This window comes from Patagioenas fasciata, chromosome 10 (assembly GCF_037038585.1).
Source record: "Patagioenas fasciata isolate bPatFas1 chromosome 10, bPatFas1.hap1, whole genome shotgun sequence".
Lineage (NCBI taxonomy): Eukaryota > Metazoa > Chordata > Aves > Columbiformes > Columbidae > Patagioenas > Patagioenas fasciata.
Genome location: NC_092529.1, coordinates 10,551,854 through 10,577,615, shown reverse-complemented (window position 1 = coordinate 10,577,615; position 25,762 = coordinate 10,551,854). Strand labels below are relative to the sequence as shown.

The 25,762-nt window shown below is 59.7% G+C and overlaps 5 protein-coding genes across 10 annotated transcripts; 4 read left to right on the top strand and 1 right to left on the bottom strand.

Moving 5' to 3' along the window:
• Positions 1-99: 99 nt before the first annotated feature.
• Positions 100-5,429, top strand: RASSF1 (Ras association domain family member 1). Of its 3 annotated transcripts, none has more exons than XM_065845528.2 (6): positions 100-386; positions 1,511-1,632; positions 3,892-3,996; positions 4,191-4,389; positions 4,788-4,903; positions 5,010-5,429. In XM_065845528.2, exons 1-6 carry the CDS (start codon positions 131-133, stop codon positions 5,154-5,156), a joined length of 945 nt encoding a protein of 314 aa, XP_065701600.1. In that variant the 5' UTR covers positions 100-130; the 3' UTR covers positions 5,157-5,429. The 3 variants fall into 3 exon arrangements, with proteins under 3 accessions (XP_065701600.1, XP_065701599.1, XP_065701601.1); XM_065845527.2 differs by having other exon boundaries at positions 114-386; positions 4,095-4,389; XM_065845529.2 differs by lacking the exons at positions 100-386; positions 1,511-1,632 and adding an exon at positions 2,783-2,805 and having other exon boundaries at positions 4,095-4,389.
• A 238-nt stretch (positions 5,430-5,667) lies between these two features.
• TUSC2 (tumor suppressor 2, mitochondrial calcium regulator) lies at positions 5,668-10,637 on the top strand. The gene is made up of 3 exons (XM_065845852.2): positions 5,668-5,922; positions 6,150-6,270; positions 7,891-10,637. Exons 1-3 carry the CDS (start codon positions 5,771-5,773, stop codon positions 7,954-7,956), a joined length of 339 nt encoding a protein of 112 aa, XP_065701924.1. The 5' UTR covers positions 5,668-5,770; the 3' UTR covers positions 7,957-10,637.
• A 2,511-nt stretch (positions 10,638-13,148) lies between these two features.
• Positions 13,149-16,526, top strand: HYAL2 (hyaluronidase 2). Of its 4 annotated transcripts, none has more exons than XM_065845256.2 (4): positions 13,149-13,423; positions 13,991-14,933; positions 15,550-15,639; positions 15,789-16,526. In XM_065845256.2, exons 1-4 carry the CDS (start codon positions 13,149-13,151, stop codon positions 16,185-16,187), a joined length of 1,707 nt encoding a protein of 568 aa, XP_065701328.1. In that variant the 3' UTR covers positions 16,188-16,526. The 4 variants fall into 4 exon arrangements, with proteins under 4 accessions (XP_065701328.1, XP_071669207.1, XP_065701331.1 ...); XM_071813106.1 differs by lacking the exon at positions 13,149-13,423 and adding an exon at positions 13,461-13,476; XM_065845259.2 differs by lacking the exon at positions 13,149-13,423 and adding an exon at positions 13,533-13,631.
• Positions 16,527-17,052: 526 nt separating this feature from the next.
• HYAL1 (hyaluronidase 1) lies at positions 17,053-24,685 on the top strand. Its single transcript, XM_065845261.2, has 3 exons — positions 17,053-18,368; positions 18,496-18,585; positions 18,676-24,685. The coding sequence occupies exons 1-3, from the start codon at positions 17,481-17,483 to the stop codon at positions 18,991-18,993; spliced, it is 1,296 nt and encodes a 431-aa protein (XP_065701333.1). The 5' UTR covers positions 17,053-17,480; the 3' UTR covers positions 18,994-24,685.
• On the bottom strand, positions 21,077-22,843 carry LOC139828801 (uncharacterized). The gene is made up of 3 exons (XM_071813339.1): positions 22,134-22,843; positions 22,045-22,048; positions 21,077-21,529 (listed from the first exon to the last, which is right to left on the bottom strand). Exons 1-3 carry the CDS (start codon positions 22,841-22,843, stop codon positions 21,077-21,079), a joined length of 1,167 nt encoding a protein of 388 aa, XP_071669440.1.
• Positions 24,686-25,762: the final 1,077 nt, after the last annotated feature.

Sequence of the window (25,762 nt, the reverse complement as noted above, 5' to 3'; positions counted from 1 at the left end):
TCGCCCCTGCTCCTGCCTCAGTTTCCCCCGCGGTGCCCGGACGGGGCGGCCCCTCCCGGTCCCCGCCCCGGCCCCATCCCCGGTGCCGGCCCCCGCCCCGCCGCCGCGCAGCGCCCGCGGCCGCCGGGCCATGGAGCTCATCGAGCTGCGGGAGCTGCAGCCGGAGCCGCGGCTGGGCCGGGGCCGCCTGGAGCGGACCAACGCCTTGCGCATCAGCCCGGCCCGCCGGCTCGGCCCCGGCTCCGGGGCGCACCCTGACCCGCGGCTGACGGCGGCACCGGGCGCCGGGCACCGCTTCGAGCCGCGACGCCGCGGGCTCCACACCTGGTGCGACCTCTGCGGGGACTTCGTCTGGGGCGGCGGCAGGAAGAGCCTCCAGTGCCGCCGTGAGTACTGCGCTGCGCCCCGGGCCTCCCCACACCGAGCACCCCCACCGGGCAACAGGCATCTCGCCACCGGGCACACAGTGTCCCAGCATCGGGACCCCCCCACCGGCCATCCCAGTACCGAGCACCCCCACCAGACATCCTGCCACCGGGCATAGGCCTCCCGCCACCAAGCACCCACACCAGACATCCTGCTACAAGGCATAGGATGTCTCGGCACCAACCACCCCCACCAGGCACGGGCATCCCCTTACCAGGCACCCCCAACAAGCACCGGGCATCCTGGTAGTGGGTACCCCAACCGTGCACCAGCTGTCCTGATACTAGGCACCCTTACAGAGCAGTGGGCATCCTGGTACTGGGCCACCCACACTGGGCACAGGCATCTTGGTACCAGTTACCATCACCAGGCATCCCAGCACCGGGCACACACACTGGATGCTGGGCATCCCACTACTGGGCTCCCTCTACTGGGTACTGGGCACACATGGTGCACTGGGCATCCCAGAGCCAGTCACCTGCACTGGGCCACAAGCATCCTGGCACTGGGCATGGGCATCCTGGCACCAGGTGCTCACAGCAGGCACTGAGCATCTCAGCACTGGACACCCACACTGGGCATGGGCATCTCAGTACCGATTACCCCCACCAGACACCAGGCACCCCAGTACTGGGCAGCCTCACTGGGCACTGGGCATCTCCATACCAGGCACCTCCACTGGGCACCAGATACCTGCACTGGGTACTGATCATTCCACCGCCACTGCAAGCCCAGGCAGGGAGCATGGGCACCGTGGTACTGGCCAGCCACTTGGTATAGCACAGCGTGGGCAGGCAGCTGGCACCAGGCATGGTGGCATCCCAGGCACTCAGGTGCTAGTACTAGTGGTGGTGCAGGCAAGGGTACTGGGCATCAGTACTGGCACCACACACCAGCCCTTGCCCCAGCAGGCACCGGTATCCTCCCTGGCACAGCCACCAATCCTGGCACCTGGAGCCAGGCCCCAGGGGTGATATGGCCCCAGTGGGAACCCAGCATGGAGCACTCTGAAATACCACCAGCCTGATTTGGGGTGCCAAGGGATGGGTGGCCCTGCTGACCCCCATTCTGTTCCCGTCCCCAGACTGTAGCTTCACCTGCCACTACCGGTGCCGGGCCCTGGTGCGACTGGACTGCAGCGGCCCCCCGGGCACTGGCGACGAGAACGATGGCACCGAGCAGGCGCTGGAGAAGGACACCAATGTGGTAGGGCCTGGCCTGTGTCTGCGAGGCAGAGTGGGGGTGGGTGGTGGCCAATGCGGGGTCTGCCTGGGTTGGGGGGTGGCCATGCTGGGCTGTGCTGTGTAAGGCCATGTCGTGTCACGGCTGGCTGTACCAAGCCATGCTGTGCCAAGCTATGCCATGCTGGGCTGTGCCAGGCCTTGCTGGGCTGGGCTGTGTCAGGATGTGCCGTGACAAGACTGCACTAAGCCATGCTGTGCTATGCTGGGCTGTGTTGAGCTGGGCTGGGTGATGCTCTGCTTTGCCATGCCGTGCCGTGCAAGCGGTGCTAGGCTAGCCTGGGCTGCGTCTGCTGTGCCACGCCGGGCTGTGCCGTTCCGTGCCATACCAAGCCATGCTGTGCCGGGCCGGGACACAGGCGGGTATGGGCGGGCGGCGTCGGGCGCGGATGAAATCACCGCCGGAAGCGGGACCACGCCGCGCCACCCCCGGCCCGCGTCAGCCCAACGGCCGGGGCGGGGCCGGGCCGGGGACCGCGCTGAGCGGGGACCGAGCTGAGCCGGAACCGCGACAGCACCGCGATCTGCACCGCGATCGGCACCGGGCTGAGCCGAGCCGAGCCGGGACAGGGCCGCGATAGGGACCGGGCTGAGCTGAGCCGAGCCGAGCCGGGACAGGACCGCGATAGGGACCGGGCTGAGCCGGGCCGGGACAAGAACCGGGACCGCGATAGGGACCGGGCGGAGCTGAGCCGGGACAAGGACTGGGACTGTGCTGAGACGAGCCAAGATAGGGACCGACACCGGGCAAAGCCGAGCCGGGCCAAGGACCGGGCTGAGCCGAGCCGGGAGCGGGGCCGGGAGCGGGCTGAGCCGAGCCGGGAGCGGACTGAGCCGGGCCCCAGCCCGCGGGCCGGCCGGGCTGGCGCGGGGCCGGGTGTGCCCGTGTGCCCGCGGGGCCGCGGGGCGGGCGGGTCGGTCTGTGGCCGCCGCCGCCGCGTCCGTGCCCGTGGCCGGGGCGGGGGGCAGCGGGGCCGGGCGCTGCGGGGCGGCACTGGCGCTGCGGCGGGGCGGCGCGGGGGGCACGGGGGGCAGCACGGCCAGCAGCGGCTACTGCAGCCAGGAGGACTCCGACTCCGAGCCCGAGCTCTTCTACACTGCCCGCACCTCTCTCGGCCGCCGCCCGCGCCGCCGCCAGGTCGGTTCCCGGGCCGCCAGCCGTGACAACATGGGGAACGGGATGACGTCACCGGGGAGTGCACCCCCCGGGGCAGGGTGCTGGGGGCAGCGAGGGTGGGCTTGATGTGGAGCCAGTTGTCATCCCGTCGTGGGCAAAATATGAGGCATGGGCAGCCCCGTCTTGGAGATGGGGATGGCCCTGCTGTGGGGCAAGTGCAGTTGTGGCCATCCTGTGGGGCAGGGTGGCCCTGTCAGGTTGGACATGGTGCTGTGGGGTGAACGAGGCACAGTAGGGTGAGCAGGGCTTTGGCACCCAGCATAGCAGCCCAACAGCCTCCCGGGGCTGCAGCTGCTCCAGAGGGGGTGGACATTGCTTTGAGGGTGCCGGAGTGAGCCCCCTTCCAGCAGCCTCACAGCTGTGGGGACCCCAGCAGCATCTGGCAGAGCCTGCATGCCGTGGAGTGGCTGTTGGGACCGGGTACTCCCCAGCCCCACGGCACTGTGGGGACGCACGCAGCTCCGCAGCACCATGTAAATACTCATTAGTGTGTGCTGGCAGCGGGGACACTGAGCCAGGATGCCTGGGTCCCCGCTGTGCAGGGCTGGCACTTTGAAGTGGGGTTCCGGTGGCACGGGCAGGCTGCACCCCCAGCCTGGACCTGTCCTCCTACCCTGAATCCCAGGGCATCCCCACAGGCACCCAGCCTGCCCCACCGCCCTGGTGCTGGGCTGGCAGCTGCTGGCATTCCGCCTCAGGGACTCCTTTCTGATCTGGGGTGCTGGGAGGGGACACCCGGCCCCCAGATGTCTTTGCAACAAGTTCACCTATCCCTGTGGCGCAGGGGATAGAGTTGAGGATGAGGGCTGGGGGGGTGGCTGGTGGCAGTGCTAGTGTCCCTGGAGTAGGGCTGGGGCTGTGATGAGCTCAGCTGTGCTTCCCCGGCATGGCCCCACTAAGCGCCAGCTGGGCTGATGCAACCCCACGCAACCGCCTGCCTGTGCGTCAGCTGGTGTTTTGGGGAGGGCTGGGGACAGAGGGACGCTGGGGTGGGCAGAGCAGTCCCCCCCGGCCACAGTGCTGCTCAGCCCAGCCACTGTTGTGTAGGATGAGCCCAGCGAGTGGGAGAAGACAGAGCTGGACCAGGCGCAGGTGGAGCAGCGGATCAAGGAGTACAACAGCCAGATCAACAGCAACCTCTTCATGAGCCTGGTATGGGGCCAGCGTGGGGCGCGGGGGGGGGGGGGTCACAGTGCCCTGCCCTGATCCCACTCACCCACACTCTTCCCCCCCACCCTGGTGTCTCCCAGAATAAGGATGGCTCCTACACCGGCTTCATCAAGGTGCAGCTGAAGCTGGTGCGCCCCGTCTCGGTGCCGGCCACCAAGCGGGTCCCCTCCCTGCAGGCGGGGCGATCAGGGCCGCGCACCCAGGGGGTGAAGCGCCGCACGTCCTTCTACCTGCCCAAGGGGACCGTCAAGCACCTGCACATCTTCTCACACACCCGCGCCAGCGAGGTCATCGACGCCCTCCTCCGCAAGTTCACTGTCATCGACAACCCCCGCAAGTTCGCCCTCTTCGAGAGGTCTGAGAAGGATGAACAAGGTAGTGCCCTGGGGTGGCCCTGTCCCCGTAGCAGTGGCTGTGTCCCTGTGGTGGCAGCTTCTCCTGGGCAGCGGTGACCCCAAGGTGGTGATGTCCCGAGGGTGGTGGTGTCCCCCACAGTGGTAGTGTCCTCGCTTGCAGTGGTGTCCCCATAGTGGCAGCTTCCCCTGGGCAGCAGTACCCCCATGGGGACTGCGTCCCTGTAGCTGTGATATCCCCGTTGATGGCAGTGTCCCCTGTGGCAGTGGTGTCCCCCGTAGCAATGATATCCCCATAGTGGCAGCATCCTCATGGTGGCAGCATCCCTCTAGCAGCAGTGTCCCCTGTGGCAGTGGTGTCCAGGCAGTGGCAGTGTCCCTGTGGGGATGTCCCCCTGTGACGGGTGGCTGCCGTTGCAGTGTACCTGCGGAAGCTGGGCGATGAGGAGCAGCCTTTGCGGCTGCGGCTGCTGGCCGGTCCCAGCGAGAAGGTGCTGAGCTTCGTCCTGAAGGAGAACGAGACTGGGGAGGTGAATGTAAGTACAGGGATGGGAAGGGAGCAGGCACCCACACCCGCCAGGGGACGTGGCTGTGGTGGGGGGGACCACGTCCCTGTTGTGATGGTAGCCCACGTGCCCGCAGTGGGATGCCTTCACGCTGCCGGAGCTGCACAACTTCCTGCGCATCCTGCAGCGGGAGGAGGAGGAGCACGTACGCCAGCTGCGGCACCGCTACGCCCGCTGCCGCCAGAAGATGCAGGAGGCGCTGGCCACGCTCACACCGGGGTGACCGCGCCACCCACGCCAGTGAGCAGCCAGCACACCAGGACCCACACCCGCCGGCGGGTGGGGCACCGAGGAGGGGGGGTGGAGAGGGGCACCCCGGGACCCACTGGGCTGTTGCAGCCCCCATGGGGCTGGCCCAGGGAGTGTGTGGCCCCCTGAGGAATTGAGTGTTCCCAGGGAGTGTGAGTGTCCCCAGGGGAGTGGATGTCTTCAGGGGAGCAAGTGTTGCTGGGGGGAAGCAGGGCGTTGAGCACTAATAAAGGCATTTGGGTGATGAGGTCTGGCTTGTGGTGTGTCCTTGGCCCGAGGAGCAGAACAGGATGGGGTGCGAAGGGCCACGAGGAGCCCCCCGTGCCTTTGGGCCGTGGGTCCCGGCACATGGTATTAGGCGGCGACGGGGCTCGAACCCACGGCCTTGGGGTTCCCGCCAGGCGGGGAGGAGCATACGCCCCGCGCCGGTCTCACGTGATGCAGGCACTTCCGCCCTCCGGGGTCACGTCGGGGGGCCATCGCGGGCGCCGGAAGTGTCGCCGCGCCGCACGCAGGGAGGCGCTCGGTCGGGGCGGCTCTGGGCCGCTTCCCCACCCCGGCCCCGCTCCCGCCGCCCCCGCCGCTGCCATGGGCGCCAGCGGCTCCAAGTCGCGGGGGTTGTGGCCCTTCGCCTCCCCGGCGGCGGGCGGCGGCGGCGCTGAGGGCTCCGGCGGGCAGCAGGCCCTGGCCCGGGCGCGGGCCGCGCGCGCCGCCACCCCCTTCGTGTTCACACGACGCGGGTGAGAGGGCGGGGGTGGAGGCTCTGCCGCGGGGTCAGGCCGGGAATGTCCGAGTACCGGCCCTGGCGGGGCGGGGGGACGGGCCTTGGCCTTCCGGGGGGCGGGGGAGCTGCCTCCGGCAGCGGGTGGTCCTGTAGGCTCGGAGGGCCGGGGGTGCCCCGCGCCGCCCGGGGAGCGGCTGCTGTCGGCAGGCTCTGGCCTACCTGCCTCCCCTTTCCTCTCGGTAGCTCCATGTACTATGATGAGGATGGGGATCTCGCCCACGAGTTCTATGAGGAGACAATCGTTACCAAGAATGGGAGGAAGCGCGCCAAGCTGAAGAGGATCCACAAGAACCTGATACCTCAGGTAGGGTGTGGGAAAACGAGTGCCATGGTGACAGCTGAAACCCTGGCTTTGCGGGAGCTCCTGCATGTGGCCCTTCTCCCTCGGGGCATCTCCTTGCCAGGAAGGCAAAGGTTTTCTGCTCTCCATCAACCTCTGCCTCAGAGCTATGACCCCTGTCTGTCCTGGCTCATACCCATGTCACTGAGTGAGGCTGTGGCAGGAGAGAGAGAGCTAGTGACATTCTCCATTCACCCTCTCCAGAGAGATGAGTTGTCCCAGCCCTTTAGAGCTGCTAGGCTGGGGAGGATTGCTCAGCTGGATGTGTGTTATGGGTTGCAGAGTGCTAAGCAGCCCTGCGCAGCCATAGCGTCCCATCACTGACCACCTTCCCCAAGGTGTGGGGTGCTGTGCTTGCTCAGCCAGTGTCACATTGTTGCAGAGAGCCAGGCCCTGGTTTCAGGAGCAGCAGCCAATGCCCATCACCTGCTGACATGAGAACACATGTCCCCCCAGGCCACTCGATAATGACACTGGTGTTGACAGCTGTGCATTTTACACCTCTGTGCAAAAGTCTTCTCTTAAAATGAGCGTGTGGGGTGAAGTTGAGCAGGGGCTGGGACACCAGTTGAGAGTCTTGGTGCAGGAGAAGGACAGCCTGCATGTAGGGAAGTTTCTGGGGACATAAATGAAGAAAAGGGAGGATCAAACCAGGGTTGGAGAGAGACCCTGCAGGAGCCTTTCTTAAGTAAGCAGACAGGCAGGGCTCTAGTGAGCACCTGGGGTGAGCTGTTGATGTTCTCTGAGGGGTGAGCAGCCCCTGGCAGGGTGGGACCCTTCTGAGCGCTGCACAGGCCTTTGTGGGGGTGAAGGATTCAGTGCTGCTCCCCAGGCTGGTGTTCTCACAGGGGCAGGTTTGAGTTGTGGGACTGTCTCCTGGCCCTCCTGGACATGGGTTGAAACTCGCTCTGTTGAAAGTCTCAGCTGAGCTGGAGAGAGCAGACACGGGTACTAAATAGCCCTTCACTAGCCCCGGTGTTTCTCTGGCTCTGTGAGCACAGGCCCAGCCCCAAGCCCCTGTTCCACCCCCAGCCCCCCACCTGCCAGCAGGTCCCCTTGGAGCTGCTGTAACAGGAGAAGGCTTGGACGGAGCATGGGAAAGCTGCCTGTAGCTGGCGTGGAGGGAGCCTGCATTCAGCAACGTCCCCTCTGGATAGAAAGCTGCTTTTCTTGTGTGCCAGCTGCCCTGGCTGCTTGCTGTCAGAGAGCTCTTTTCATTCTTTTAAATCCCGTGAATGAAAGGTGCCAGATGAAAAGCCCAGACGGCCAATATCTGCCAGTCACGCACCAGCTGCTGCACGGGCAGTGCCTGGCAGAGCAGCTCCCTCCTTTCTCGCGCTGCTGAGCTCCAGACCCGCCGTGTGTGGCAGCCAGGCATGCCTCCCTCTGCTCTCCAGAGACGATTTCGAAGGACAAAGTGCTTTTGCTTTGCGTGCTGCTGTTCAGGCGTACCTGGTGACACAGTGGCTTTATGGACTCATGTTCCTCACGGGCACGGTGTCCTTTGTTATACGATGGGACTTGTAGGGCTTGGGGTTGTTGTTTGGCGGTCTCCTCTGCTCATGTCTCTGACTCTTCTTTCAGGGCATAGTGAAACTAGAGCACCCTCGCATTCATGTGGATTTCCCAGTGATCATCTGTGAGGTGTGAGGCGCCAGACATTGCTGCCTGCGGGTGGGAGGCCCTGCCCCACCAGCCCCAGTCGTATTCCCACCCAAGGAGGACTCTGGGTGCACAGCGGGGACGGCGGCTCTCCCCTTGCCCGGAGGTGAGGCAGGACGGAGCAGACCAGGCTGGGCTTGGCCTAGTGCTCCTCACAGGAGATGGGTGACCTTGTGCAGCGACTGCTTAAAAACATCCTCGCTTGAGTCAGAAGACTAAAATACTTATTGTAGCCTCTAGCTGATGTTTGATGGGTAACTGGAACTGCAAATGAGCTGCTGTGATTGAGCTGTTAAAGAGAGAGCGAGCCTGCACTTCTCACCAGAGGAAATCCCCGCTTCTCAGGTATGCGGCCCAAGGAGAGCCAGGTCATGGTACCACACTGCCCGGGGCCCCGAGATCCCTGGGGCCCTGTGGTTTGATGGCCAGTGGTGTGGTGTGTTGCTTGACACAGGTGTTATGTGATGCTCCCTGGGGCGGGTCTGTTGATGGAGGATAAAGGCTGAGAAGGGCGGGTTTGAAGCACATTCAGCTGGCTGCTGCACTCCCCTGGGAAAGGGGACGGGGATCAGATGCCTCTATCTTGGACCTCAGTCCCTTCCCCCTGTACGTTTCCCTGCTTGTGGTGGCTCTGGGGAGTTTGGCTTCACTGCTGCCTGCAGCCCCTCTGCCTGCAGGAGATCTCTGTGGTCCATGGCTGCTGCTTGTGGCAGCGAGGTCCCCCGCTCTGCAGTGGACTCACCTCCCCCATTAGCAAGCTGGTTCCTGCCACTGCCCCTCACCCACTGCGGGGCCGGGCTGCTGGGCAAGGTGCCTCACCCCCATCCTCACCCCCTGCTCTCGTCCTGAACTTACCTCCCGGTGGGGTGGGCCTTGACAGAGCCGAACAGGAAGGAAATAATCTCTTCCTTCCCTGTCCCCCAAAAACAATCGGTCAGTGTGCCTGCCCTGGCTTGGAAATCTCCCTGGCGATGTGAACTACAGTTCCTTCTGCATCCCAGCTGGCAGCAGGAGGAAAAACGTGATGCACTTTAAAGGGAGGCTTTCTGCTCCGTCTCTGAAGGTCCTGCTCTTTTCTCCTCTTTCCTCCTGCTTGAGAAGGTTGAGGTTGCTGTGGCAGCACCAAAAAACCTTTCACCCTTGCGCACAGGCCCCGGCCTCTCGAGCCAGCTGCTGCAGGGTCGGGGAAAGGCTTGACCCATGCTGCCCTGCACTGCCGCCAGGAGCCACTGCCACCCTGCTTGACTGCCCTGGAGCGGGTGGGTGGCAGAGGACCAGCCATGGGGCAGCAGGCACAGCTTTATCCTGGGTCAGAGCCTGCTCCCTGCAGCAGCCAGCTTGTCTTTCCTCCTCTTTCGTCCCAGAACTTATTTACTTTCTAAGCACTTCAGATGTTCGCTACCTCGATTTTTAATTTAAGCCACTGGCACTTGGCCGCCAGCCCTGTCGGCGTCTCTGTTGGATGTATCCATCCCCACGCCCACTGAGAGCTGCCCGGGCGTGGGGCCACATTCCCAGCTCCAGGGAGATAACAGCAGCGTGGCTGTTGCTGTCTTCCTGTCACCACCTCTTCCCGCCGTGTCCCCCACCCTCTGTTCCCATTGACCGGAGCGAGAACGGAGGGCAAAGCATGGAGGGCAAAGTGGGTGTGCTGGCTGCTGCCGGGCAGGGAAGCAGAGCTCTGTTGGGGAGCTCATCTACACTGTGATGCTGGGCACTTTTGACATCTTTTGTTCTCGTGCTTTCTTGAAAGAGTCTTGTCTTAACCCAGTACCCCACTGAAGTGTTTCTTGTTCGCTCCACCTGCTCTTGAGTTTCTCCTGGTCCGGATCTCACTGAGAAGGGCATCCCTAGGACTCTGGAGAAGAGCAGGAGCTGCTGTCTCCAGCAACAGGAGATAAAGCCGTGGCTGGGCTGTCTGAAGATGCAGGCAGCTGCACAGAACCCACCTCGGGTACAGGGGAAGGCAGAGAAGGAGTGGGGATGGGGCTGGTGCTGTTTGCCTGCCCTGACAGGAGCCCCTTGCCTGGATACCGGCCAAAAACTGGCTGAGAAGGCAGGGCCTGAACCCCAGGGGAGGCAGAGACTGAGACCGGCTTAGTGAGGATGCTTTTGTCCTCCCTGGCAGGCTGCCCACCCTTCCCCCAGGATGTCAAACATGCTTCCCCCGAAAAAACACTCCTTCTCCCACCCCACCGTGTCACCGGAGTGGCAGCAACCCTTCCCACGCTGCCAACAAGCTGCGTCCTGCCCCACTTCTTCCCAGGCTGGTCCCCCGAGCTGCCAGCCCCCTGGGCCCCCTCCCCTCCGCCAGCCTCCAGCCCTCCTGTGGCAGCAGGGCCTTGGGAGCACCTGGAGTGATCTTAAAAATGTGAAGGTCGCTGTAAATAGTATCTGTGTCCACTGTGGTGTTGGAGCAAGAAAAAAAAGGGAAGTTTTCCTTTCAGTTCTTTTTTTTTTCTTTTTTACAATTTCTGTGCAAGGTTGTGCTTTCCCATGTGGATGTGTAGCCAAACGGTACTCACCAACACTAGGCTCCTTGCTCCTTTAGTGTGTGGGTAGGACCTGTGGGTTTGGGAAACATACACTATTTATGGTCCTTCCTCTGCTTCCCAGTGCATATGTCCACCTTTGTTAAATTTCAATAAAATTATTTGTAGAGCCTGCAAGTCCAAGAGCTGTCTTGATGTTGGTGAGCCAAGGGGAGTTGGGCTTTGCCATGCCAGTCTGCTCGCTACCTTTGAGCCCCTTGTTTTTTCAGGAGGGTGATGTTCGTGCATGTGTGGCTGAACTGGTGGTGAAGGAGTGAAGCTGGGGCTGCTTCCAGGTGCTCCAGTTTCGCACATGGTGCTGACAGGCATTGGTAGCTTTGTTGGGCCGTGATGCTGCTCATAGTTGCCTTGACACCCTTTAAATATATAACTAAAGTGTGTTTATGTGAATATATGTAATTTTCTTGTTCAGTTCAGGGCTGAAGCTCAGGCCCCTTTTCCTTCTGCATGGGCCGGGAGGTCTGCGGGGAGCCAGGAGGCAGCAAGGGTGTTGCAGGCAGCCCAGCTCCAGCCAGCCTCTTCCCATCTCTCTGCCCAAGCCCTGCATTGGGATGGATCTGCCTATCTGCTCCTTCGTCACCTGCCCTGCCAAATCAGTGCCTCATTAATCACTGGGGTCTGACGACTTTCTTGAACCTGGTGTGACCCCATGCTGGGATGCTGCCCATTCCCAGAGCGGTGCAGGCTGTCCATGGGGTGAGCATGATCTCACTTTGTGCCCTGCATCCTGCCCCCGGCAGCCCTGCAAATGTTTTCCTGTGGCCACCACCACCTCTCATCATTTCCTCTGTGCAAGCTGGGTTGGAAAGACGCCACTGATGAAAGCTGTAATGAGAGTGAACGATGTGGCGTGTCCTGACAGCGCTTTGGTTTATGGGGGCCAAGGCTCTGGGACTTTTGCCCATTGATCTATAGGAGCCCCAGCCCCTGAAGGGACAGATCATGGTGACCTCAAGGGGGACTGGGTGGCTGTGAAGGCATTAATTACATAAACAAGGTGGTGGCTGTGGCTTGCCAGCCCCATGACCAGCTCCATGTCCACCAGAGCCACCCCAGTCCCCCTCCTGCCGCCTGTGAGGCCGGGCTGTGCCTGCATCCCCCAGTCTGGGGCAGAGGCAGGTGCCCACCTCCCCTCCTGGCCCCACAGTCACTCTGTCCCCAAGCTGAGCTCCTCTTGCACCTTGCCTGGACCTGTTCAGCACGAGCAAATATGACTAACACCCTGTTATCCAGCACCCGCGGGTGTGGGCACCCGGCTGCCCACGTGGCCACCTCGCCTGCTTGGCTTGCCCCAGCTGCTGTCCAGCTCCACTGCCCCGTGCCCCTCTCCACTCTTGTGCCCAGCTGAGAACAGCTTAACGTCACCTCATGCTCAGCGGGGTGAGACGAGAGAGAGGAGGCTGGATGCGTCCAGCTGCCCCCTCCCAAAATGGAGGGTATTCCTTGTGGGAAGGGAGGAAAGAAACCAAGACATGTGATGTCAAGTCCTCCTGGGGGGGACGGTGGTGAGAAGCTACATTGTGCTGAGGACTTCCAGCCCTCCTGGCAGCAGAACTGTGACCCCTCCAGCCACCCTGCAAGCGGCAGGGCCAGTAACCTTTGGCGTGCGAGACTGCGGAGGATGGAAAATTTTAGGCATTTCTGCTGCTGGCGAAGGGAGCCTGTTTACTGCCCAGAGGGGAAGGGCAGCACCCGCCAGTGCTGGGATTTCTTGGCTCCCTGTGATCTCTTCTGAAGGTTTTGGCAGCCAACGCCCGGCCGCTGCCCGACCTCCCCTGCCTCTCTCCTGGCCGGTGCCCGGTGTTGCCCACAGGCCAGGCCGAGCCATGGGGTGCTACCTGGATTCGGAGTGGCCAGCCTAGACACTGTGCCTGTCCCCAGTGGTACCATCACCCTTGTGGTGGGAGCTTCACCGTGAAATCTGGCACCCGACTGGGTCCCGCTAACTGGAGCCATCTGTGGGTGCCCACAGCCCTGAGCTCGGCACTGGAGACTGGCACCAAACAATGCCGGGCTTGGTGCTCCCACCCACTCCCCGGAGAGCCGGCGGGCGGCTGGGGAGCGCTTCCGCAGATTCAGCCCCATTTCCTTCCCCCAGCCCGGCACACCCTCGCACTCCAGCACTTCCTCTGCAGGGACACCTTGATGGCCCCTGGCCCACCAGGGCCAGCCCTGGCCAGAGCAGGCAGAGGACAGGCGGGACATGGGGACGGCCAGTTCTGGTGCTAGTCTGGGGGGACTCGCCAGAGCCTCAGCGGCGCCCTGGGAAGGAAGCTCCCCTGGTTCTGCTGCGCCTGCAGCCCCTCTTGTTCCCCCCAGGCAGGAAACCCAGGAGGCCACAGCTGAGTCAGCAGCACCGTCTGCCCTGGCCCCGCACAGGACATCCTGCCCAGCACAGCACGGCCGTGGGGACAGCACCACCCTGGGGATACCAGCCTACCAGGGGTGTCACCATCTTAGGGGACATCACTACTGTCCTGGGGACAACACCATTCTTGGGTCACCACCATCCTGGGGACACAACTGTTCTTGGGTCACCATTCTTTTGAGGTTACCGTCGCTCCAGGGGCACTGTCCTGGGGACACCACCATTTTGGGGTAACTATGATCATGGGATCACCTGGGGTCATGGCTGTTCTTTGGTCACCACTGTTCTTGGGCCACCACTGCTCTGAGGTCACCACCACCCTGGGGACACCGTCCCGGGATCACCACCGTTTGGGGGACCCTCCCGCCCAGCCCAGCGCCGCAGCCCCTTGCGCCCCGCGGCGCCCCCTGCCGGCGCCTCTGTGGCCCCGTCCCGCCCCCTTCCGTCGCGTAGGGGGCGTGGCCTCCCGGGCCGTACCAAGCACGGCGGGCTGGGGGGTGACGCGCATTGCCCGGTGCCGCGGCTCCGCGGAGGTGTATGTGTGGCAGGGGGTCCACCGCCGGTCCGCTCCCCCGAAGCCCCACAATGGTCCGCGCCGCCACTCCGGCTGGCCGCGGCCGGGCGGGGCCTGGCGGGGCGGGGAGCGGCGCCCCCGCGGGTGGTGTGCGCCGGGAGCTTTAAAGCGGGTGGCGGGGGGAGGTGGTGCCGGTGGGAGCTTGCGGCGGGATATGGCGTGAGTTTCGGTGAGAGCCGGGCGCGGAGCGGAGCGGAGCGGAGCGGAGCGGGACGGGCGGGGAGCGGGGCCGCCGGGGGCCGCGCCCCGGCGCTTTGTGTGCCGGTGTCGAACAAAGGCGGCGCCGCGCCGGCACCCGCGGGGGCGCCGGGAAGCGGAGGGAGGTCCGAGAGCGGGGGGAACCGGGGTCAGGAGCGGAACCAGGAGGAGCTATTTGGGACCGGGATTCTCAGGAGCCAGCCCCTGAAAGCGCCGGCAGCGCCTCCCGGCACCCCGCTGTCCCGGGCAGGGGCTGCATTGGGGGGTGTGGGCAGAGCCATCCCCTGCCTGTACCCTGCTACTGACCCCCCTTCTCCCCGCTGCTCCCAGGCCCCCGTTGGGCAGGATGCGTGGGGGCTGCACGGTGGCCGTGGCCGTGCCCTGGCTTGCCCTGCTGGCTCTGGCCCGGCAGCCCCCTGAGAAGCCATCAGCTGCGCCCCTGTTCACCCGCCGACCCTTCCTAGTGGCCTGGAACATGCCCACCCAGGACTGCAAGCCCCGCTTCCAAGTGTCCTTCGACTTCAGCCTCTTCGACCTGGACGCCTCCCCCAATGAGGGCTTTGTGGGCCAGAATCTCACCATCTTCTACAAGGAGCGCCTGGGGCTCTACCCCTATTACAACCACCAGGGTGTGGCCATCAACGGCGGCGTCCCCCAAAACAGCAGCCTGTCTGAGCACCTCGCCCGCCTCCGGGATGGCATCAACAAGTACATCCGCTCGCCTGCCAAGGAGGGGCTGGCCATCATTGACTGGGAGGAGTGGCGGCCCATCTGGGCTCGCAACTGGAAACCCAAGGACATCTACCGGGAGGTGTCTCAGCAGCTGGTGTACCAGCGGCAACCCACCTGGTCCCGTGAGGAGTTGAACAAGCAGGCCGTGTTTGAGTTCGAGTCGGCTGCCCGGCAGTTCATGGTGAGCACCCTGCGCATGGCCAAGAGCTTCCGACCCAAGCAGCTCTGGGGGTTCTACCTCTTTCCCGACTGCTACAACCATGATTACAGCAAGAACAAGGAGAGCTACACCGGGCAGTGCCCAGATGTGGAGAAGACACGCAATGACCAGCTGGCATGGCTCTGGAGGGAGAGCATGGCCCTCTACCCATCCATCTACCTCGACTTTCTCCTGGCTTCCACCCCCAACAGCCGCAAGTTTGTGCGGGCACGGGTGATGGAGGCCATGCGCATCTCGCAGCAGCACCACGACGGCTACTCCCTGCCTGTCTTTGTCTACACCCGGCCCACCTACAGCCGCAAGCTGGAAGTGCTCAGCCAGGTAGGGCTGTGCCACTGGCAGGTGGTCATCTCAGGCACCTGGGCTCTGGAGTGGGCTGAGCTGGCCCCTCTGCCCCTGTCCCATCTTTGGCCACAGAGGGAGACGGCTCTGGAAGCCAGTGGCTGCTCTCATGGTGTCACCAGCACACCATGGTTTGGCTGTCCACATAAGAGTTGAGGAACAGCATCCTTTGGTGTGGGGCTGGCCCTTTGTCCCACCATCCAAAGAGAGCCATGATGGGGGGCCACCCAGCTCAGCCCCTCTGTGGGTGGATAATTGGGTGCCACAAACCACCCCTGCCATATGGGCAAGGTGTCTGGCAGCAGGACTGGCACCAATGGTCACCATCACCAGGGAAGTGCCTGAGAGGTGGCACAGGACTCCTGGGTCCCAGCAGCTCACAGCCCCTGTGGTGTACTGGCTTGGCCCCAGAGGAGAAATGGGGGGACAGGAGCCTTGTCACCACAGAGCTGGTACAGTCCTCTCTGCTTGTGGCCCGGAGTAGAGATGGGTCTTGCTCCTCTGACTCAGCAGTGGGCTCTTTGGGGTGCACCATGTTGGCAGGATATGGGTGCGTGTGGGATCTGTGGGCACTAACCAGACTCTGTCCACACAGGCAGACCTGATCTCCACCATTGGAGAGAGCGCAGCACTGGGTGCAGCTGGGGCCATCTTCTGGGGTGACTCAGATGACACTAAAGACCAGGTAGGTTGGGGTCATCATGCACCTGAGTAGGTAGATGATGAGTGGAGGTTCACCTGCCCCTAGTGTCTCAAGACTGGGATGCCTTCTCCAAGGGGATGCTTTTCTCTCTGGGGCAGCCCAGCACAACCCTGATGTTCCACTTCTCCCAGGACTCGTGCCAGATGATCAAGAACTATCTGGAGGGGGACCTGGGCCGTTACATCGTGAACGTCACAACAGCGGCACAGCTCTGCAGCACAGCGCTGTGCCAGGGCCGGGGCCGCTGCCTGCGTCAGGACAGCACAGCCGATGTCTTCCTCCACCTCAACTCTACCAGCTTCCAGCTGCGACACCGGGATGGAGACCACCCCCAGCACCCTCTCTTCTGGGCAGAAGGCCAGCTGTCCTCTGCTGACATCCTGTTCCTACGGACCCACTTCCACTGCCACTGCTACCAGGGCTGGCAGGGCAGCAGCTGCCAGGTGCCTGCCAGCCCCCGCAGCCATGCACCTGATCCCCTGGCGCCACTGGGACTTGGGGTGCTGTTGCTGCTTGCAAACTGGCGCTAATCCTGCTGGACTGAGCTGGTGCCCCCCACACCCCTTTTCTGTGGCAGTGTAGGGGACTTAAAGATATCCCTACCCTGCCTGTGTGGCAGCTTGTTATGGGGGGCTGCTCCTCACCGTGTGGTTGCCCCACTTCTGCCCTCCCTGCTGTGAGGTGGGTGCCCCCTGTGGAGATGAAGGGTGAGTTAGGTGGGTGAGTAGGGGGCCGTCTCCTGTTATAAGGAGAGGGATAGGGGTGAGGGGGGCCGTGGGGGCAGGGAGCGGGTGCTGTGTGGTGCTGACCCCCTGTGCACTGCCCCACACCGAAGTGCTTTACCTCGAATAAAGCTGGGCAGAGTGTGAGTGGGGTGCGGGGTGATTTGGAGGGGGGGCGGTTAAACAGGTCACCTAAGTGTTGCCTATCCCTGCTCCTAGGCATGGCTTCTGTGGGGTGGGGGCCGCGGGGATGGGTGTGCAGCTGTGGGAAGGCGCTGCAGGGGTTGGAGCTCCCGGTGGTGCCGGCGCGGCGCCGGGCGGGAGCCGCGGGATGCAGCCGGGCCGGGCCACCCACGTGGAGACGCCGCGGAACCGCCCCCGGCCGCTCCTTGGCTACGCCCCCTGCAGGCACCACCCTCGCGAGGCTCCGCCCCTTGGCTGCAAGTGGACCTTACCCTCGCGTGGCCCCGCCCTCGCCTTTGGCTCCGCCCCGGGGTCCGTGCGCGCGCCGGGATCTGGAGCCCCCGGGATGGGGGCGGGGGCGCGGTGCCACCGCTGGGTGCGCAGGGCCGGGCGGGCACAGCCCCGCGGGACAGACACCGCTGGGCAGCGAGTGTCCCGCACCGCTGCCGTCCCGGCTCCCGGGCTGTGTCCCGCCAGGCCCTGCCTGACGCAGTGAGTTTCCTCCCGCAGTGCCCTCCCTCCTGCCGTCCCATGGCGGACACCCTGACCGCCTCAGCGGCGCCCGCCCAGCGCAGCCCGTGTCCCTCACCGTGGCCTTGCCCCCCAGACCCCGCCCGTGTGCGTCTGTCTTTCCAGCCCAGCTCGTGGCCGCTCCGGCAGCGGCTGTTGACTGCGCATTCCTCCCCAGCCGGGCCCGCTGCAGCCCGGCATTGACTGGGCCTGGGCTCTGGCCGCAGCTGACTTTGGGGACTTCACATGAGGAGGTGGGAGAGGTGACCCTGGGTAATCAGCACTGCCTGGGGACGGGGCTGTGGATTAACACTGGCCCTTGCTTGGGCTGGGGTGAGAACATCGAGGTCTGCTCAGGTCTCAGCTCTCCTGAGGCAGCTCCAGGACCATCCTGTGCCCACTGGCACCATGGCATCGGGGTCGTTCTGCTGCATCCTCCTGCTGCTCTTGCCCGCCCCAGCCCATGCTGGGGGACCTGGCCCCGTCCTCATCAACCGCCCATTCGTCACCATCTGGAACATCCCCACTGAGAACTGCGCTGAGAAGTACAACATCACCCTCAACCTAGAGGTCTTTGACGTGTTGGCCAATGACCAGCAGTTCTTCACTGGGCAGGACATCGCCCTCTTCTACAGCAAGATGCTGGGGCTTCTCCCCTACTACACATCCGAGGGGTTGCCAGTGAACGGAGGGCTCCCCCAAAATGCCAGCTTGGAGGCCCACCTCCGCCAGGCCACCTGGGACATCAAGGTCATGCTGCCCAGCCCTGCCTACAGTGGACTTGCTGTCATTGACTGGGAGAAGTGGCGCCCGCTGTGGATCCGCAACTGGGATTCTATGGACATCTATCGGCAGAAGTCAGAGGAGCTGGTGTGGCAGCAGCACCCACAGTGGTCCCCTGAGCTGGTGAACAAGACGGCCAAGCAGCAGTTTGAGCATAGTGCCTATGCCTTCATGGAGCAGACCCTGCAGCTGGGCAAGACCCTTCGTCCTGATGGCTACTGGGGTTTCTATGGCTTCCCTGACTGCTACAACGACAACTTTGACAGCCTGCCCTACACCGGGACATGCCCGATGGTGGAGCAACAAAGGAACGCAGAGCTGGGGTGGCTCTGGGAGAGCAGCCGAGCGCTCTACCCCAGCATCTACCTGCCCACCCGCCTCAACGGCACCAACAAGGTGCTCGCCTACGTCCGGCACCGTGTGGCCGAGGCTTTTGCTGTCTTCAATGGCAGCATCCCTGTCCTGCCCTATTCCCAGATCGCCTTCAACTGCACCGTCAACTTCCTCTCCCAGGTAATGAGGACATGAGGATGGTGGGCACTTCTCGGACTGATGGATTGTTCCAAGGGAGTCTTTAGTTCTGCCGGGGCAGCATGGGAACTTTGGGCAGTGTTGACTTCTCTTCTCCCCTTGTGTGCAGGAGGACCTGATTAACACCATTGGGGAGAGTGCAGCTCAGGGCACCGCTGGCATTGTCCTCTGGGGCAGCCACATCTACAGCAGCTCCAAGGTGAGTGTGGTGGGTGGCACCGCGCCACTGCCACTGGAGACCCCCCCATTCTCTGCCCATGCAGGGCTGTGACACCATGTGCCATTGCAGGAGATGTGCCTGAGGCTGAAGGACTACGTGGAAGGACCCCTGGGCCACTACATTGTCAACGTGACGGCCAGCGCCGAGCTGTGCAGCCAGAGCCTGTGTTCCGGCCAGGGCCGCTGCGTGCGCCGGGAGAACAAGCTGGGCTTCCTCCACCTCGACCCCTTCCGCTTTGCCATCGACCTGCAAGCCGGCAAGCCCTGGGTGGTGGCACAGAGCCTGGAGGCCATCGATGACACCATCCGGCTGGCCAAGGAGTTCAGCTGCCAGTGCTATAACAAGTGGCAGGGACCTCGCTGCGACACCCAGGGCTTCACCGAATGATCTCCTCCCCCATCCCACTCAGGGGTGAGGGCAGAGTTAACTTTTGAATGCTCTGTGCGGTAACCGTGAGTAATGACAATTACTAGACCAGTTCAATTCGATCACGAATTTACTAAAAACACAGTAGAATTACAGTGAAGCGTGGCTTGGCAAAAGTTTGTAACTATATCATAAAACTTAACAAGACTTCAACAACAAAACTCACAACAATATTACCCTTATGTGTCCAGAATAAAATTAGAGAGAGAAAAAGAGAGATAAAGGTAACAGAAGTGAGATTTCACCACTCTGAAGGTCAGTCGATCCGGTGATGGTCTCTGTTGTTCTCTTGGCTGTGGTTGCAATGAAATGTCATTAATGCCACACAGACACACCTGGTGTCCTGAGGGAGTTTTTATACCTTATTCCATTTGCATGCAAAGTAGGATAGGGCAGCTCATCTCCTCCCTCTGCTCGTTCTTCATGCTAATTAAGGAGATTGTTCCAGAAGTAGGTCGGTGGTCTTGGAAAATAGGTTGGTGATCTCAAAAGTGCCTAGAAGTGAGTCGTGTTGTTGTCTAGGGGTAGTTGGTGATTTGTTACTTCCCCTGGCTGGCCAGTGATGGCTGAATGACCCTGCCTTGGTTCCAGCCCAGTAAATCAGGAATGGGAACTGAGGCCATAGTAAGCCTCAAGGAAGAAATACTGGTCATGTTTTTATCTCAAAAATTTATGCCTTCATTTTGCAAGGACCTTGAGGAACAGACTTAAGTTCTGTCTCCACAGCACTTAAGTTCTGTCTCCGCAGCACTTAATCTATTCCTGTCAGAAATTGCAAAACCCAGCTGCTTAAGGCGTAACATACACCATTAACAAGGCCTTTCTTTTGCAAAGAATAGGGAGGCCTCCAGGCCATTGCTTCTCCCCCCACGCTGGGGACACCGGGGCGGGCAGGGTGACACCACCCAGCACCCTCACCAAGGGGTTGGGAACCCAGCCACAGGAGTGCTAATAAAACCAGTAGGCACCTGCATCTCCTGTTCTGCTGTGGCACGTTTTGGGGTGGGAGATGTTCCTGCTTGTTGCAGGGAGGGTGGACTAGATGACCTTTAAAGGCTCCTTCCAACCCTAATTATTCTATGATTCTATTTTAAAGTGATCAGGAGAAGGCATGACATGAAACACTGCTTCCCTGGTCCAGCTTAGATGAAAATTTTGGCATCTTCATAGAATCATAGAATCATTTTTGTTGGAAAGGACCTTTGAGTCCAACCATTAACCTAACTCTGCCAAGTCCACAAGAAGAAGATTCAATTAAAAGTCTCAGCTTCAAAGGCTTTTTAAAAATACTGTTGAAGTCCTTACAAGACTTCTGCCCAACATGTGAAGTTTCAGATAGCAAACTTGGGGGAGTTACTGGTCAGATACCACCTTGGCTGCCAGGTACTCACAGTGTTTGCGTCGTTCAGATAGCAGATCTGACAAAGCACATCCTGGCCTGATGACCTTGTGTATTTCTTTGCTGCACCCCAGTGGCTGTTCTTGCTCCGGACAGGGTTCATGCACCCACTTTGGAGCCCAGGGGCTTGGAAAAGTGATGGGAGGAGCAATCTGCGTGTCCTCTGCAAGAGAGCTGGTTGCAGACCCAGATGTCTCTAACACCTGGCTAAGTACCATGATGTACCCAGAGTTGTGTCAGTGTTTTTAGAAGGACCAGTTTCATCGGGTGCATTTTGGTCAGATATGTGTTCCCACTTTGTATGGCTTCTAGAGGAGTTTATGCAAACACGGAAAGCTCTCAAAGCATGTGCAAGGTCTCTGATTTCTAAGCAGCTCAGCTTGAATGTTGGGCAAAATGATTGAAGTTCTTGTGGAGCCGTTGCTTCTACTTTGATGAGTGAAATATAAACTCAGCCTGGGCTTGTGCTGTGCAAAGAGGACAGGACAGCTGGAAAAGGTTTATGTCCAAAAAAATGTATTATTAACTCTACTAGGCTCTGTTTCTTACCTATTCTATTAAGCTCTATCTGTTAACAACACTACTAATTAGATACTATTGACATCCTGGAACTCTCTGCCCTCTCCAGGACATGCTGCGCTGGGTTCATTGTGCAGGACCGGGGCATCTGCAGGTGCAGGTGGGGCAGTGGGGTGGCCTTGGCCCCAGCAGAGCTGAGGCTGCTGCAAACGGTGGAGGAGTCCAAGCAGCAGCCTGGAGGCCACCCTGGGTTTGGGTGCCGGGTGGTGGCAGAAAGCAGAGGGCCCGCGGGGGGACCCTCTCCCTGCCCACTGCTCCGACGGGACACGGGAGCGCGGGAGCAGCTGCCGCTGGAGGTGGACGGGCGCTGCCGGGGCCGGGAGCTGCTTCAGCCCGTCGCTTGGTGGGTGGAGACGCCCGCGTGTCCCCCGCAGTCTGAGCACTGGGGCTGCTGGAGGGGCGTCCTTCATCCATCGCCGGTACGTGCTGGGCTCTGCGTTTGAGGGCGACTCTCCTCTGGCACCTTTCCAGCAGCTGGGGATGTTCTCGGTTAAAGCTGGGGTTGTAGTAGTAGAGGATCTAAAAAAAGCAAAGGAGAAGAGTGAGTTTCCACCATCCCAAGACTGGAAAACCCCAAGCTACAAGAGCTAAGTCTTTTAATCACAAAATATGAGCAGGGATATTGAAAAGGACTCTGAAAGATGTTTGAGGCCCGAAGCTCAGGATAAAATGTTACATGGTGGTTCTACTCAGTCATCGCCTCCCCTGGGTTTTTGCTGTCTGGGAGCAGAGCAGTGTAGGACTTTTCAGAAGCGTAAGAACTGTTATCAAAAGCGAAATACTGCTATTTTTCAGCAACTTCATTGTGGAATGAGTAGGCAGGTAATACTGTGGTCTTTAGATGTATCTTCTCTGCATTCAGCAGGTGTCACAGGAAGTTTTCAGATTGGGTACAGCAAGACATGTAGCAAAGATATATTAAAAGAAATCAGGTTATGCTGAATCTGTCTTTCCATTTAATGGTTCAAACTCAGTGGATATAACCGAACTGTATTCTATCTCTGTTTCTGCTAGTCAGAAAGACTAACTCAAACCTTCCTGAAAATGACCTGAGAAGGAAATTAAAACCAAACCGCTTGCTGCCATCCCCATCTCCTGTATCACAAGGCCTTATGTGATGTACAGGTCCATCTCTCCCCCAGGGCTGTTGTGACCGTGAGCTGATGTGCAGAGCAGCTGCGGTACCTGGCTGTGAGCAGCAGCTGCTGCTTCTTCTGCCAGGAATTCGGGCAGGGAGGCAGATCTCTTAAAATCCTGTTGTATTTTGGTGAATCCGTAGAGGTTCAGCTGCCGAATGAAGCTCTTCATGTTCTGCGTGGCAAAAACCCGCAGAGATCCTCCATTGCCCAGCACCTCTTCTTGGAAGAGCTTTTCATTGATGGCAATGCATGTTCCATGGTCGCTCCACCAAATGGACTGAAACTGGTCGCTTTCCACTATTTTCCAAAGCTTCTCTGGAAAGCGAATGGATGACAATTCATTGGCTTCACCCGCCCGCTTGCTGGAAACAGGGGGGACTTGTTTGGTCTCGTGTCCATCGCTGGTGGGTTGGACATCCCGCTCCCGATGTCTCGCCAGCCCAGCAGCATCACAGGCTGCTCCTTCCCCCAGTCCTGGAGGCCCAGGAGAAGTCATCTCTGCCGACAGCCCCGGCCCGTCCGGAGCAGAATGGGATGGTGTTTCTCCGGCAGACGGTTCCCATTCCATTTCTCTTGTTCCACCTGGACCGAAGTTTCCTTCACTGGCCACTGCCTTAGACAGCCAAGCCTTGTCCTGCCAGTCGGCAAGTGAAGGCCAACTGGTGCCACCTGGCTGTGGGTACCAGTGGGACATTGTGACGTGCCGCTGTGATGCCTGTGCCATATAGTGGTGACATCACTGTGTGACATCATGGTGGTGTTTGAGAATGGTGCCCTGGCAGCAGGGAGCAGCCAGAGGAGAACTTGCTGGAGAGCACTTGTTGCTTTTCACTCCCATGGGTGGGACCGCAGAGCCTGGAGGTCATTAGAGCCATGTTGCCCAGCTGTAGGCAATGGGAGGACTGTGCTGTGCCAAGCTGCATCCAGGAGTGGGTCCCCAGGGAGAGGCAGGGATGGATGTGGCTTTGGGCATCTCAGTGCCCAGTTTGGGAAGTTTTTCAGCTGGGCACCTCTGGCACCAGCAGAAATGTCCTTATGCTCTTTGCTGTGCTGGTGGTTCTTGAGCTCTTGATTCACAGCCCTCGGCAGAGAGTGGGGAGTGTGCTGGTTTGGCAGAAATAGAGTTAATTTTCTTCATGCTGTTAGAAACTCTTCTTTTTCATAGCTAGCACAGTTGTCGTTTGGATTTAGTGTGTAAATAATAGGATAGCACCCTGGGAGAGAAATAGTGTTTTCTTCAAGCAGCTTTCCAGTGGTTTTTGAATTGGTATGAAGAGAATGCAAGAATTTACTGGTATCTTAGCTGTTGTCTGAGAGCCCAAGGTCTTTTTGGGCTTTTTATCCACAGGTGCAAGGCACCTGGGAAGCGGGGCATGGGTGGGGCAGACCTCTGCTGACATCCAGGCTGATCAATGAGAATATTCCATGCCATTAGTGTCGTGCTTCATTTGTAATGGGAGTCGGTTTTTCCAGCTTGTTTGACCCTTTTGGTTCAGCTCTGCTCTGGATGAGTCCTGTCTGAGAGTCTGTTAGTTCACTCGCTTCCCTTAGTTTGGCCTTTGCCATTTTGCAGTTGGTTTATGGGCCTTTCTGCCTTTTGCTTTCTCCCTGGGCCTGGCTGTTCAGGACCAGGGTGCTCTCCTCCCGGGACTGGCTGCTCAACATGGATGGATTTGTGAGGAGTTGCATTGAGTATCACTTATTTTATATACATATATATTTAATATATATTATTACTACAATATTAGTATTATTTTGTTATTTTATTAAACGCTTTTTTTCTCAATCCATGCGTTTCTCACTTCCCTGTAAACTCTGTGCCCTCCTTGAGGGGCAGGGGGGCAGTGAGCGGCTGTCATGGTTTTGGTTGCAGGTTGGGGTTAAAGCGCGACAGGGCGCAGCAGGGCTGGGGCTGCAGCTGCTCTGCAGGGCTGGGTTTGCGGGCTCCCGCCCCATCCAGCGGCTGCTTCTCCTTCCCCACGTGTCACCCTGATCAGGTCCCCCTGATCCCCTTTATTTCCGTCTGGGTTGCCCAGCAATGTGGGAAGTCTGTTTCAGGAGCTGAAAGAAAGCAAGAAAATAGAAATCTCTTCCTGTTTGCTGCCGGTTTTTCCTGCAGACAGGGACGGGCTCTGTGATTTTCAGAGCACTGCTGCTGCCAGGGGAGGCACAAGGAGCTGCGGTCCCTGGTCCTGGCGGGAAAAAGGATACATGTGGCGGGGAAAAAGGAGAGACCATGTGCTACAGGCTGTCGTGTCACAACGAATTACACGAGGCACAGCCATAATGACATGTTTAATGCATAGACTGGGCGGGGAAACTGATGAATATGTAACAGGTACCGGGGGTGTCCGTAGTGGTATGTATGAAAGGTTGTACCCTCTGAGTACCTCAGCCAATGGGGAAAAGAGGAGGGATCTTGCAGCCGGGGAATAGGATAAATTGAGGGGGGGGGTATGCCCCCCTCAACCCCATGTTTGGGTACCCCAGAGGGACTCTCCCTTTGTTCAAATAAAGTTTTCTTTTTTATGTTGTACTCCTCTGTCTCATCTTTGAAAATTTACCTCTACCAAAGCTAATTTCTGCACAACTAGGGGCTCATCCAGGATTTCTCAGCCTTCTGGGGATAGTGGGCAGTACACAGAACTGATGGCGCACCCCACTGAAAATTCCTTTCTACGGCTGCTGGCACCCTGGGTGATTGATTGGGTTCCCGAGGCTGTTCAGGAGACAGACAAGTGGGGGTTGGTGAGTAAATAAAGGGGGGTTATGTTAAATAAAGGGATTTAAGTATAAAAGGTGGTGGTTCTCACAAGTACACCCAGGAGCGGTGAAACAAACCAAAGACCAGACCATCGGAGTGGGGAAGGACTACAGGTCACCCACACATCTAGCAAAGGGAGGGCAGACCTTGGTTAAAAGGAAAGACTGAAAACTGAAAGGTCCCTTGTCTATAAAAAAAGGTTGTTAACAAAAGGTAAAGGGAAAAGGTAATAGAGTTATATGGGATTCTAATAACAAAAGAGGGGATTCTAATACTCACTGAGAAGAATCCTCTCTTAGGGAAGATCTTGGTTAATCATAAAAAGATTGGTACCTTCTAGGAGAACAGCAAGTAAGAAGAATCTGTGGTCACAAAGAAGATTGGTGAACCCCCTAGAAAATTGCCTGCCAAGGAGAATCTACAGTAACCAGTAACAACCAAAGCACGACGGTAAAAGGGTAATGGTAACTTGGTACCTCTGCGTGCATACATGTGTATGAGGGACTTGTAATACTGTTTTGGAATAAATCCTGCCTCTGTGTGTGTGAATTTTGCAGTCTTAGTGCCTGAGCTGCTCCAAGAGAAAGGTCTCTCAGCACTGTGACAAAGAGAGAACCCCGGTGCTTGACGGCTTTTATAACAAGGTTTTGATACCGTATCTCTCTAAAGAAATGTCGATTGACATTGAGCACAATTGGGCATCACTCAGAGGCTAAGCCCAGCCGCACCTAGCCCCCAGTAATGTACTGAGGTCAAGCTAGAATGCAAGGGGGTTTAGCTTCTACCAAATTGTTCTTTTAATACTACAGTGCACATAACAAGTGAAAAGAAGCCTCACTCTGGTACAGA

Coding starts and splice junctions, on each gene's coding strand:
- RASSF1 (XM_065845527.2), top strand. CDS start 131: ATGGAGCTCATCGAGCTGCGGGAGCTGCAGCCGGAGCCGCGGCTGGGC. Junction 387..1,510: donor GAAGAGCCTCCAGTGCCGCC/GTGAGTACTGCG, acceptor TCCCGTCCCCAG/ACTGTAGCTTCACCTGCCAC. Junction 1,633..3,891: donor TGGAGAAGGACACCAATGTG/GTAGGGCCTGGC, acceptor ACTGTTGTGTAG/GATGAGCCCAGCGAGTGGGA.
- TUSC2 (XM_065845852.2), top strand. CDS start 5,771: ATGGGCGCCAGCGGCTCCAAGTCGCGGGGGTTGTGGCCCTTCGCCTCC. Junction 5,923..6,149: donor TTCGTGTTCACACGACGCGG/GTGAGAGGGCGG, acceptor TCCTCTCGGTAG/CTCCATGTACTATGATGAGG. Junction 6,271..7,890: donor ACAAGAACCTGATACCTCAG/GTAGGGTGTGGG, acceptor CTCTTCTTTCAG/GGCATAGTGAAACTAGAGCA.
- HYAL2 (XM_065845256.2), top strand. CDS start 13,149: ATGGCTGTTCTTTGGTCACCACTGTTCTTGGGCCACCACTGCTCTGAG. Junction 13,424..13,990: donor TGCCGCGGCTCCGCGGAGGT/GTATGTGTGGCA, acceptor CGCTGCTCCCAG/GCCCCCGTTGGGCAGGATGC. Junction 14,934..15,549: donor AGCTGGAAGTGCTCAGCCAG/GTAGGGCTGTGC, acceptor CTGTCCACACAG/GCAGACCTGATCTCCACCAT.
- HYAL1 (XM_065845261.2), top strand. CDS start 17,481: ATGGCATCGGGGTCGTTCTGCTGCATCCTCCTGCTGCTCTTGCCCGCC. Junction 18,369..18,495: donor CCGTCAACTTCCTCTCCCAG/GTAATGAGGACA, acceptor CCTTGTGTGCAG/GAGGACCTGATTAACACCAT. Junction 18,586..18,675: donor ACATCTACAGCAGCTCCAAG/GTGAGTGTGGTG, acceptor GTGCCATTGCAG/GAGATGTGCCTGAGGCTGAA.
- LOC139828801 (XM_071813339.1), bottom strand. CDS start 22,843: ATGTCCCACTGGTACCCACAGCCAGGTGGCACCAGTTGGCCTTCACTT.